General features: G+C 40.2%; 1 protein-coding gene across 7 annotated transcripts in view; it reads left to right on the top strand.

Moving 5' to 3' along the window:
* Nucleotides 1-13,113, top strand: part of LOC131691795 (epsin-1) — a 51,476-nt gene extending 38,363 nt beyond the window's left edge. For 4 of the 7 annotated variants that reach the window (XM_058978445.1, XM_058978444.1, XM_058978443.1 and 1 more), the window contains exons 3-12: nt 9-470; nt 528-733; nt 794-947; nt 1,011-1,286; nt 1,351-1,482; nt 1,548-1,674; nt 1,736-1,992; nt 2,053-2,145; nt 2,234-2,584; nt 11,428-13,113. In XM_058978445.1, coding sequence (XP_058834428.1) covers nt 9-470; nt 528-733; nt 794-947; nt 1,011-1,286; nt 1,351-1,482; nt 1,548-1,674; nt 1,736-1,992; nt 2,053-2,145; nt 2,234-2,584; nt 11,428-11,493 — 2,124 coding nt within the window. In that variant the 3' untranslated portion in view covers nt 11,494-13,113. Of the gene's footprint in view, nt 1-8; nt 471-527; nt 734-793; nt 948-1,010; nt 1,287-1,350; nt 1,483-1,547; nt 1,675-1,735; nt 1,993-2,052; nt 2,146-2,233; nt 2,585-2,905; nt 3,003-11,427 lie in introns of all 7 variants that reach the window. The other 3 variants (XR_009305854.1, XR_009305853.1, XM_058978446.1) reach the window with 3 other exon arrangements.
* Nucleotides 13,114-13,779: the final 666 nt, after the last annotated feature.

Below are 13,779 nucleotides of genomic sequence, written 5' to 3'. Positions count from 1 at the left end.
CACCCAAGATTAAAGTTCGCGAGGCAACCTCCAACGATCCATGGGGACCATCATCGACCATCATGGCGGAGATTGCCGATCTCACCTACAACGTCGTAGCATTCTCGGAGATTATGCAAATGATCTGGAAGCGAACAAATGACCACGGTAAGAACTGGCGCCACGTGTACAAGGCACTGCTTCTGCTGGAGTATTTAATTAAAACGGGTACCGAGAAGGTGGCGCAGCAGTGCAAGGAAAATATTTATGCCATCCAGACACTAAATGATTTCCAGTACATGGAGGAGGGCAAGGATCAGGGGATGCATGTTCGGGAAAAGGCGAAACAGTTGGTGCAACTGCTGAAGGATGACGAACGATTGAAAAATGAGCGAGCGCGGGCGTTGAAAGCAAAGGAACGTTTTGCCCGGACGGCTAGCGGATTTGGGTCGGATGGTTCGATAGATGGACCTGTCCAGAAAGACTCACGTGTAATTATTTATAAGTTAATTTTTTACGATGGAATTGTAAAGTTTGTTTGTTTGCAGCCTCCTAATTGGGGCGAGGGAGAACCAACCGGAAAACCTGTATCGGAGATCGAATTCGTTAGACCACAAACCGTGGGAGAGGAAGAATTACAATTACAACTAGCTATGGCAATGTCCCGCGAAGAGGCCGAACAAGAGGAACAGAAACGGAGAAGTGATGATGTTCGGTTGCAGCTTGCACTTAGCCAAAGTGAACAGGATTTTAAGTATGGTCTTTACTACGATTTATTTTTGTTTGTATATCATTTTTTGGTGACTGATTACAGGAAAGACACTCCTAAACAATCCGATAGTGCCCTTGTTGATTTGCTGGACATTTCATTCGGCGCAGCTAGTATTTCCAGTCCATTGCACCAGGCGGGACCATCAACTAGTAGTGATCCATGGGGTTTGCCAGTCGCTGGAGGATCCCGGCCACAGGTAGGCTAATCATAAATCAATTCAACGATCTCATAGAGATTTCTACAACTATAATGCTTTCAGACTACTGACCCTTGGTCACGAACTTCATCGCCGCCGGTAGTAGATCCTTGGTTGAACAGCGCCTCTGCTTTACCTCCCCCGGCATCTAAACCTCCATTGATGGCTGGTGCTGTAGGCGGTCTGGACGCATGGGCTCCGGTTCGAACACAATCCCCGTCGGTGACATCCGGTTCGTCGGTGGAAGGTTGGCTTCAAAATGGTGCGGGAGCGGCAGCACCTATCGGGACTAACGGAAATGTTGATCCGTGGCTAAACAAATCAGTCAATCCTAGTGCGGTAATTTCTACATGTATACTAATTTTTTTATCAAATCTTAACTAGATTCGATTCCCACTCGCAGCCATTGACTGACGCGTGGCAACCAAAACGAACTACACCAGTGCCTACGGCTGATCCCTGGCAGCCAAGTTTAAACACAACTAAACACGATCCCTGGGCACCAGTGGCTGGAAGTGCTGATGGAGCGTTTGCTGTGAGTCGCATATCCATTGCGATTTTTACGTAGTTCAAGTGATATCATTTTTTCTCCCGATCTAGCTTCCTGCCACCCGACCCTCTCCTGTGGGAGCCATCACCTCGCCAGCTTCAGATCTTGATGAGTTTGACATTATCACCAAGAGGAGCAACACCATCAATTCTGTGAACAACAACCTAAACAATAATGGTACATCAAAATATTTTGCAAACGTTCCACTATTCTAAAAGTTATTTATTACTTCCCACAGGTTCCCTATTGGACGACCTGGACCCGCTATCCTCGAGTAATACCTCCAGTTCGGCCAGTAATTCAGTATCAGCTCCGTCGGCAACGAAGAAAACTCCAGCATCGTTCCTAGGCGAAAACTCCGCGTTGGTGAATCTAGATAACCTGATTAAACCCATCTCGACGACAACTGGAGGTCCGAGTGGAGCGGCGGCCTACAATCCATTCGGGGATTCGGCACCGGTTCAAAAGAATCTATTTCAACAAAATCAACCCCAGGTAAGATTAGTCGATCTTTTCACACGCCACCTGACAAGTTGCATTATTTTTCGATTGCAGGTACCGTCCATCAATCAGCTGAAACAATCGCCCTTCCCAGTGACACTGAACCAAGACCCATGGGCGCCAGTTAATCCTGCAGCCGCGGCGCAAGTAAGTACCGTTTAGCTTTACCATCCAACGTAGGGACACTATCAACTAATTATATAAAATAATTGCAATCCAATGCATGTCTGCCAAGTATGGGGAAAATGAACTTAACTTCGGATTGAGCTCCTCTACTAATGATGGCTCCTCGTTCGCAATACCCGATCAAACTGACGCTAACAATAACAATGTCAACAGCGATGTTGTCAATAATGATTATAAAGCCCCGATCGGGTTTAAGGAGAATATCACACTCCACACTGATTATCTTCCGCCGGCTCCGCACGTTATTAAACGCTCCACTGACGAAGTGTTAGAACTCAGTGCTAACCAAAAGATTCCTTCGTATCCAATTCCGTATAACAACGCGGACCTAAATAATCTATATGATTTTGGCTTCGCCGTTAATGATCAATGTGATACTAATGCTTTTAAGACTAACCATGTGAGTGTGTGTTTTTTTTACATCACTAGAATGCGATAAAGATGCTCGTCGCTAGATGATGTAGGACGCACCTTGTTGGCTCAGACATATAACACCTTTGATGCGAAAACTGCTAAATTAAGCTAGATTACCTTAACATGCTACTATCTACTTTATTACGTGTTCTTTTTCATGCTGCTCGACAACCGCAACCATCTACTTTGTAATGTTTACCCTATCCTACACTCATCACTATTGCTCAAACTGTGAAAACAATCAAACTCGCCGATTCTGTTATCATCTCTGCTTGGATGTTGGTGATAAATGCATTACTAATGCTAGCAGCCGTTGGGTGCTTGGACGCTCAAATAAAGCCTATCAAAATGAGCTGGAAGCTAGCCGAAGTGATAGCGTCTAGTAGCTTCTTGTGTACGGTCTGGTAATACTTATTCAGCTATTTATGTAATCACTGTATTTTTTTTGTATCGTCATCCATCACCTTAACTTTTATTTTTTTTTAAACTCACATTCTTTCTATAAACATTTTCTGTAAAAATAAAAATATTTTTTTCTTGAACTTATGAAATACAATCAACAATAAATGAGGATATAGCCGGAAAGGTCTACACTTAAGTCTTATACACATAATTTTTGCAAAACAGAGTCTTTACGTTTTTTGTAGACTTAACGTTGAATTCAAAGTGCTACGAAAATCGAAAACAAAAACAGGAGTCACACCGTTTACCGTAAAATAATGTAAATCAGAACAATTTTGCCACTGACGGACAATTCTCACCCCTATTACCAATTTTTTCTTGAGTGAGGCTATATCCATAAATGACATAGCATTTTCTAAGTGAATTTTAACACCCCCCTCCCCCATCGTAGCATCTCGTCACAGACCTCTAAATACACCTCCCCCCCTGGTAGCTCGACGGTCCCCCCTCCTTGTCACGGTAAAAATAAAAAAAAATAAAAACGATGTTAGATGAAACGGGTAAGATTGTCGTGACATCAGGTCTCCCTACCTTACCGTTCAGGCTAGAGCCTTGTTGTCTCTTGCTGTATGCAGAAGCCGTCTCCACTCCACTCGGTCCATTGCTGCTTGTCGCCAGTCTGGCAGTCTTCGAAGGGTGCGCAGGTCGTCCTCTATCTGGTCGATACACCGTGCTTGCCGTGCGCCCCGTCTTCTTGCTCCTGTAGGGTTGCCCTCAAGAGCCATCTTCACCGGATCGTCGTCCGACATTCTTACGACGTGTCCAGCCCACCGCAAACGTCCTATTTTGGCGGTATGCGTGATGGATGGTTCTTCCAGCAGCTGATGCAACTAATTCGCCTGCGCCACGTTCCGTCTGTTCGATTCGTGTTTTCTTCTGCATTGTTCGTAACGGTTAGATTTCCAGGGCGGCTTGTTGGGCCTTCCCCAACCACCTGTCTCGCCGGAGGACCATCGTGTCAGCTCTGTTTAGAGTCCCACGCTAATAGGAGGACGATACATCAGCCGCCTCTAACATGGAGAACAGACGCTCGGATGGACTCGCCCTCCGAAAAGAGGAGCCCCCCCCATTCGCTGTCAGCATACGACTATGGTCCCACCGGGGTTGGTTACCCGATCTTTCCTGTGGTTACTCGTACCCCAGCTGGCACCGCGGGGAGGTAGGGATAGGAGTTACTGGACAAGAGGCTAAGGAGCACTCTGGCGAACCACAGGGTCTATATCACGCATTGCCCAGTCATTTACCAACCAGGGGGTCAACTCGTATTCGCCTTTAAAAAAGCTACGTAGCATGACATGACCCCCTACTCCCCTGTCATCACTCCCCCTTCCGCCATATAATGCTACGTCATTTATGGAGGAGCCTTATGGGTTTTTCAATTGTCCTGTGCATGGCTTTGTGTTTTCTATACGCACGCTCCCAAAAAAAATTTTTTTTGCTAAAAAGAAATCTAGTGATTTATTGGATCAAAATAACTCAAATAACGGGTGTGTTTTGAGAGCGCCTAACGGAGACTCTCAGTTACTTATAAATTACGAAACCTATTTATCTATCTTGTAGCAAATGTCTGAGAAATACTTATAGACATTGAAAATTGATTCAATTATCATCTTGTACCAGAAGTGGTATTAAATTTTTAGTGCTTCCCTTTGGATAAAAGATCAGCATATGTTTGAAATCGGGGAAGTCGATTTAGCAACAATCGTTGGACGAAGCACCCCTCCTCGCCCTCCCTATTCCTGGGTTAAAATAGAATGAAACCGTGTTGTGTGTAGCACTTGTTAATGGATTTTAAAATAACAGTAAGAAGTAAGCAGTGGTTAATGTACCCAACATGTACAAGGTCATATGGTGAAGGTCATATGGTGAAGTTACTTAACTCAAGGAACTGAAATGATGTAAAACTGCTGAAAATCAGTCGACGGTGCGGCGAATCCTTGTAAAAAACATGTGATCTTCGCGTATGCCCGGTTTACTCGAACATAGGGATTGATTCCTTCTTTCAAACATGAGCAAATTTGGGAACTTCTCGTCTGCCCGGTATACTTAAACATAGCGGTTGATTCAAGTTTTTTTGCATCTGTAGTAAAATCGAAATTAATGCATATTTCTGGTGTTTGGTTTTCTGAGGAAAATTTTTCTGTGCTTTGGTATTTTCTGGAGATAAATTTTCTGGGAATTGGTACCTTCTGTAAAATGTATACCAGGGAAAAAGTTTCGGCATTTTATTTTCTGGTGGATGGTTTTCGGGGTAATGTTATTGAATCTAAATATAGCTATGCCAAAATTATGCCAAATGACGTTGCCTCTCGCATAATTAGGTCTTTTTCCCTGAAGATGAAAATATATGTCAAATAACCTTGAATGTGATAACTTCTCAAAATTATACAAAAAGTCCGTTGACCCCCACTTTACGCAAATTAGAAATTATGTTAAATGACCGTTACTCTGGAGATAAAAATAGTTCGGCTAAATATCCGTTATGCCAAACGACACACATTAGAAATATGCCAAATAACTGTTACCCTGGAGTTAAAAATAATTCAAATGGCAATTATGACAAATAATCGTTGGGCAAAATGTCTGCTAAACGCCCTTCTGCAGAATGAAAACCTCATATTTATCTTTCCTTACTTGATACTTGATGCGCAACAATTCACTTCGTTGAATCTACGCCGAGTGAAGAATTCTCCTCCACTGGACCCGGTCCTGGGCCAATCTCTTCCAGTCACCCTGGACATTGAGTGCTTTTAGGTCCTCTTCCACTGCAAACGGAGTCGTCGGCCTCTTCCCGGTTCTCTACTGAATATTATCTTCGCCTGTCGTTCTTCCAGCATTCGTGCCACGCGACCAGCCCACCGCAGCCTGCCGTTATTTATTAGCTTGACAATATCCACTCCTTTATATACTTGGTATAATACCGCCGAGTATTGTTCGCAGCACCTTACGTTCGAAGACACCGAACGCTCTACGATCAACATCCTTTAACGTCCACACAAGGCAACCGGAACTTTCAATGTCTTGTACAACGCGAATTTTGTCTTCGTCTGCAAACTACGGGACTTCAGCTAACTACGAAGTCCGTAAAAACCCTATTTGCAGCTGCAAGACGCCTTTTCACCGCGCGGGTACACAAATTCTTCCACTACTTCAAATTTATCACCACCTAACACCACTATTGGACCCACGTATTTTTCCAGCTATCATGTAATTCGTCTTGCTGGTGTTAATTGCTGTCTCCCTTTTAAAAGGCACGCATGCCTCTTCCACGGCTCGGCGGTCGATTCCAATGATATCAATATCGTCCGCAAATCCTAGGAGCATATGCGACCGAGTGACGATGGTACCGTTACTTTGCACGCCTGCCCTCCTGATGGCACCTTCAAGAGCAATGTTGAGCAGCAAGTTTGACAGCGCATCACTCTGCTTCCATTCGTCTAATGTTACGAAGGACGTCGAAATCTCATTCGCAACCCGAACACTTGATTTCGATCCATCCAGCGTTGCACGAATCAGCCTAATCAGTTTCGTCGGAAAACCGTGTTCTACCATTATCTGCCATAACTCGTTTCTTTTCACTGAATCGTACGCCGCTTTGAAATCAATAAATAGATGGTGTGTCTGCAAGTTGTTTCCCGGAATTTATCTAGGATCTGTCGCAGGGTAAACATTTGATCCGTTGTTGATCGGCCTTCACGAAAACCACCTTGGTATTCGCCGACGAAAGACTCCTCCAACGGCCTTCAATCTGTTGAACAGAATACGTGACATAATTTTGTACGCCGAATTGAGGAGCGATATTCCTCAATAATTGGCGCACTCCAGTCTGTATCCCTTTTTTGTATAAGGGACAAATGAGGCCCTCTAGCCAGTCAGCAAGTAGCTCTTCTTCTTCCCATACCTTCAAAAGAGTACGGTGAAGTATTTCGTGTAGCTGCTCACTACCGTGTTTATCTTCCCTATTCTATACAATAACGACATCAGAATAATGTTATATATGAGATTTAATTGTAATGAGATCATATGTGAGATTGTCCTTCCTTTGGATGTTTTTAGAATCTCTATGTAAAATGAAATTACGATATTCTTTGAGGCTGGCCAAATCCCAAGCAAAATCTGTTACCTTCTTTTGACAATACACAGTTCATTGGAAATATTTTATTAATGATTAATGAATTCAAATTAAATTATTAAGTAAAAATCAGATCACATGAAAAGTGTATTGGATTCTTAATAATTTCAAATAAAATTACGAACTTCTACGAAATGTGACCTTCTTATGACAATAAATAGTTCATTGTAACTATATTCGGATTTTAACCCGTTCATGCCCAACTTTTTTCTAGTGCATGTAGGGTTTCAAAACTATTTTTCCTTGAAAACGGTGGGGTGAAGAAACACGAAAACCCTATTTTCATAAAGATAGGTGCTTCCATGGCAGTGCTAGAAGCTGGTCAATTTTCACCTTCTAATGCTCAAAAAAATTTTCCTAGAATAATTACAATAGTCCAATTACGTGGAAAACGTAGCCAACGACAGTCTAAATTGATAAGTTTTATCAGTTTTCTATAATATTGCACCATAATGAAGATATATGAAAAAATAATTTTCCGTCGTCAACGTAAAATGTCCCTGGCAGCACTGCTCCATCGGAATCCAATCAGACTAATTGCAATAACTTCAGTTCTGTGGCTAATCCTTGTAACTGTTAATACTCAAAATAAAGGCTATAATCACATTAATGAGCCTCACTTGTCTTTGTGAGCAAAACTCGCCGCAATCAAAAGTTATAGCTGTTTAAAAACTTTGTTGTCCACAAACAACTTGGGCATGAATGGGTTAAATGAATCTAAAATGTAGGATTTTGCCTTCTTCAAAACATTGAATGCGATAGCGTTTTTAGGAATGTATCTCAAAATGGTAATCCATACTTTAACACAGACCATGTTTGTATGTTTGGAATTACCACTGTACCACTCGAAAAAATAGGCATGTTCAAGGTTTTTTGACACAATATTAAGATGATTTGAGATCTTTTAAATATTATTTTCATTTTCATTTTGCGCAATGAGAGCGCAAGTCAGTCCAAGGCCGATTATAGGAGAGGTAATGGCAGAATGATCCATGCATCAGACCACCAAAACGTCATGGAGAGGATCAGGGTGTGGGTTGGGGTAGAATTAAAGAATTGATTTATGCTTGACGACTAATTGCGCTGCAGAATGTGATGAAAGGGACCATTGAACAGTATACTACTGTTGGCTGTTCAGAAATAAATATAATATGTTTCTCCATAAAGTTTGATATCAAATGTATGTATTTTGGGATTATGTGCTGCCAATATATAAGCGTTAAAACGTTCACTTTATCCCGTGGTTTTATCAAGTTTGCGAGATCGCGAGCGTAAGTTAGCGTGGAAGATCGCGAACGGATCAAGCGTTTGTATGTTCACGTGTTTGACGCGTATACCATAATACTAGAGTCTGAGCAACTAGGTCTATAGTTCGTCACAGATTCAGAAATGTTTCGTGTGAAATATTGGGTGATTCCGATGGCCTTGAGCCGTTGGCGATTGAGCCTATGATCGGTAGATGATCACTAGGGCATTGCAAAAACATTAATTTTCTAATTCTCATAGGAACTCTTACCCCTTTCATATTGTGACAAATGTCAAAATAATCTCAGATGCCAAATTTAACATCATTTGGACAAATGTAGAGCACCGCCCACTTCGATTGAAGTTTTAGCCAATGAGGTAAAATACATTAATTGCTATAACTTTTGGAACGTTCCACTCAGAAAATTACAGGTAACAATCTTAGTAGAATGGAAATATATCCTTTTTTAAATAAGGGAAGATAGAAATATTAATTTTCTCATCTATCCCATCCACAGCATCAGAGAATTTAATATCTACAGCTCAGAGCTCATTCTCGGATTTTAACAAACGACTTACGACCAATTTCATCACTGAATGAAAACCGGTCTTCGCTGAAAACCAGTTTTCAGGTTGCTGGTGACCAATTAGCCGAAAACCGGTTTTCATCCAAGTGAAGAAATTGGCCGTTAGGGTTTTGGTGACTCAGAAGGGGCTGGGAATTCCTTGTCGGATCTTAATTTCCTGAGACCAAGAGATACTTGCTTCAATTTCCTTGCAGTACTTCCGAAAAATAGTATTTTATTAGTCCTTTCTCACCTTTCAGGAAAAGAAATGTTTTTCCTCTTCCTATAACTTCTAGACACCTCCGCAGATGTTCCCTCTTGTAGGTTATCAGAGTTCCACACGCCTGAAGACAAGATAACAGAGAGGTGTATCGTTATCATTTCTGCGAGAGATCCACGTGGTTCGCAAACGGCACATGTCAAGAGACCATGCAGATTTTACCCACAATAAGGACATTTTTCAACATTCTTACTGCAAGAATCATCCTTTTGATTCTTGCCGGCTTTCAAGACTCATGAGTACAAATAAATGGACAGGCATATGAACCTTGTGCAAGAATATGTAACTCGGCAACATATTGTAACATATTGTTTGAGGGATTGTAGTTCGAAATTAATCAGCTAAACTAAGAGGTTCCTAAAACAGCCAACCGCATACTTCGGCAGATCCTCGCACGTCAAACTATGTTCGGGACGGTGACGTAAATAAATCAAAGCAAGCAATGTCGTTTTGCCTTTCTCATATAGAAAGTTCGTTAACCTAATCCCGGCCCGGAGGGCCGAGTGTCTTATCCCATTCGACTCAGTTCGTCGGGATCGGAAAAAGCCTGTATGTATGTATGTGTGTATGTGTCAAATATGGCTCTCATTTTTCTCAGAGATTGCTGAACCGATTTGCCCAAACTTGTCGATCTGAAATCCGGTTCCAGAGTTACGAGATTAAGAGTTCGATGACACAGGAATTTCCCATATAAACTGATACCACTATGATATAAAAATGATTCGCCGCCTACGACGGTTCCTGAGCTCATAGAAGTAGGAACTGAATAACTTTCAAAGGGAGAAGTAAAGCAAAATTTAAAAATCGATTTTTTATCAGGTTCGTGGCTGGCGACCTTGTGTAGGTGCAAAAGTGTATCGGCCATGGAGTCATAAGGCGTTTTTCATTGAAAAACCCCAGGCAGTGGATTGCACTGGTGATGCATTTGCTAGCAGAAGAGCAAGCCACTAGACGTGTTTCATTCCTACTTCTGCTAGAAATTGAAAACCAATGCAATCCACTGCCCCGAAGTTTTTCAATGAAAAACGACAATAGTTTGAAAAAATGAGAAAGGCACAATTGCACCACTAGGTGGATTGAAACAGGTTTTTCAGCTTAGACAGCTTAGAACTTGCCACCGCGATCCTAAGCTTTTCGGGCACAACAGAGAAATTTTCTGTGGGTCTTTAGAAATCTACAAAAGGTTGAAAGATTTAGTTTTGGACCGGGAAAAGACGTGTATCGTTTAAATCGGGGGTAACCTGAGTTTTTGGAGTCCATTCCGATTTATTCTAAATTTGAGTTAAGAAAGAAGACAATAATTAGGGAGTACACGACACTTAAATGTGGAATCCGGATTTCAACGAAACAACGATTCCACTTTTAACAGGCGAAAAGGGAAACTGAAATAAACAACCGCACTACGTGAACAAAACACATCCGGACAAGTAGAGAGTTCCAAAACACACGATGAAAAATGCGTTTTGATCTTCTGAAAAAATTGACGGAAGTGAGGATCGAGGCGTATGGCTACTGCGATCAGAACGATTTGTGAAGATTTAACAAACGGTGTAAACAATGCTTTTTTCTTGATTTTCGTAGTATTCTCGTTATAGCCGCCGGGGTTTGTTTTTACGCGTTACGTAACCCACGCATAAAATGTATTTGACAGTAGTAATATATCCATTAGTAATATTAGAGAGTATTCTATAATTAATCTGTGTCATACAAAATATTTTCCAAGATCCGTTATCTCCCGGTTGAAGATGTGCAATTCTTCACTTTAGCGTGCCATTTTATTTTTCGTTTATTAAACACGCTCTAACATTGATCAAAGTTGAAGGAACTTGTGAGTTGTTCGGCATTTCCCAAATTGTCATTTCCCCGAATATGCACCATCTCGGACTTTTTTTATTTATTTTTTGTAAATGTTACATTTTGGGAAATGATGTACAACCACATTTATTTCATGCAGTTTTCTTGTGCATCCTTAACAATTAGTTTTAGTCTAAAATTTATGTGAATTTGTGTTCGATTCCATAACCCATCGCAGTTATAGAAGTTTAGTTACATTTATTATTTACAACACTGCATCCATTGAGCTTTCCACTTCATCTATTAATAATCGTATTGGTACTTTTTAATACACTTCATCGATCTTACAGAACAACGTTAACAACAACAGTGCTCCTTGGATGAACCCACAATCATCGAATCCATTCCTATCGTAAGAACAAGCAAGAGAACAGGGCAACGGTTCATCAAACATCCAACCAAATCATTAATAGTGGTTACAAATTTGGAACATCGTGAAACGCGAAATGACGGATACTTACTCACCCATACAGACACCGTATAAACCACACACAAAACGATTGTAGATTCATACCTGGTTTGATCAACGAAATTTTTTATTAGCCCCAAATCATGTAGAGAGGAATGAAACCAAATAAAAAAAATAATTGTGAAACACGACATTTCTTCGAGGCCCTGACTGATAGCCGTCGCAAAGGTAAACACTAAATCGTGACAGAACACACTCAATACACACCCATAGAACGGCTGATAAATAGAACTAGATGGAAACATGCCTTATTAATTGTCTAACGGAAAATAGCTGATACAAGATACACGGTCAACTTAATAGAAACGCTAGCAAACCTGAGAAGGTTTTCTAGCTACTAAATGCAGTAAAAAAACTGAAGAGCTATTAAGGGTTACCTAAATTTGTAGATTTGGTATAAGATCGATCATAGATTTTTTTTTCGTACTGACTAGGGAACAAACTAAACCAGATTTTGAACGATTTTGCATGAAAAATATAAAACAAAAAAGTATCTTGCGTAAATGTGATAGCTGTTACCACACCTTTTTTATAAAAATAAAAATAGAAATCGCAACCACGAACTCTAGTACTAAAATACAATTTCACGAACCTTACATTCTGCATCTCAATGGCAATTTAAAATGTGTTTTAAATCATACAGCGTACCGTGAGTATTCTTCTCGCCTTGAGATAGTCGAATTAGCTCGTAAAATTGTCTTTTGCAACTAATGGGCCTCGTTATTGAAACTAAAAGAATTGGCATTGTTTTTCTTTGCGGCTTAATGTCGAATAGTTTTGTAAAGTGCTGAGCACGTCCAGATACGATCCCCCCGGGAGAATTAGACAGATGGTTTCATGGTTTCGGGTAAATCAAATGAAGAGTTTGGTAACAATCACTTGACGCGATTCAGCAGGAGTTCTGTCTGTTTATATAAATATGCTGCTACTCGTAGAACAAAGGAATGCTTCGCTTAGTGTCCAATAGTCGAATCGGAGCTGTATTTTGAGGAAATAAAGAACAAAATGCACCCTTTCGCAATGTGCGACCCAAAACAAAAAAAACAGAGGTTAAGTGACAAAGTATTGCCCCCCTATTTTACACACAAATTGAATCAAATCATATTTTCGTTTATTCGTTCGGGGAAGAGATGTAACAGACTTTGTTCGTATTTATTCTAAACGATATCTTATCACCCTTATAAGGTGAACATGCTTGATTGAAACTAATGATAAAATATATTATATTTTTTGTTAAAGCTATGTACCAACTAATAAAAGTTTAAAAAATATTTTTGCAAAACCTCATTTTGAAACGGAAAACAGTGTATGTATACTGAAATTTGGACACCTAGGTCGGAACACCTGTTTATCAATCTATCGAGCAAATGAGTTGGTCATGATGAAAGAGGTAATATTTTCACTACATTTAAGTTAACAAATTTGTATAGAAGGAACAATGATTATATAGAATGGCAGAATAAAATTATATATATATTTTTTAAAATAAACTGAATTGATTTTAATAGTTGTGCTGTATCTTTTTCTTGTTATCCGAAAGATATCATATTCACAAGGCAAATAAGTTATATGATTTACATAACATGTACTATATATCGACGATATGTATTTGGGACAAGTGCAAATGCCAAATGAGGTGAATCCGCTTAAAGAAATGCGGGTGTTGGTAAAAAATTTACATGAATATACCATATATACCTGACGCTTCGACGGTAGGTTCAAGTCCAAATTCCATTTCTTCATTGCATGAATGAATAAATTAGGCTAGTTTACCTAAACCTCGTTCCACAATCGTTGCATACATCATTTAGAACTTTCCGGCGATCACGCTTATATAATAATAATCACGAGCGGTCGCGTCGTGTATGAAGTACACATATTAAAATTTATGGATTGGTTATCCCTAAATAAGGCAAGAAAAAGTCGTCATTTCAAGAAGCATCGTTCCTGAGATCCAGTGAAATAAAAAGCTACTTTCTTGTCTTTTTATCAGCGAGAGAATTGAAAACCCGAAAATGCTTGAACATTTCTATTTCTAATAACAGGTTCATTAAAACTCGAGAATTGTAGCGCACCATCTAGCATCTAGCCTTTTTAAAAATTATAAAAAAAATAATTTTTCATCCCAATGTTAGTTATAAGTCAGACAAAAAAGTATATACTTCCAAACATT

This window comes from Topomyia yanbarensis, chromosome 3 (genome assembly GCF_030247195.1).
Source record: "Topomyia yanbarensis strain Yona2022 chromosome 3, ASM3024719v1, whole genome shotgun sequence".
Taxonomy (NCBI): domain Eukaryota; kingdom Metazoa; phylum Arthropoda; class Insecta; order Diptera; family Culicidae; genus Topomyia; species Topomyia yanbarensis.
The sequence above is the reverse complement of the archived record's forward strand: the minus strand, read 5'-3'. Positions and strand labels throughout refer to the sequence as shown.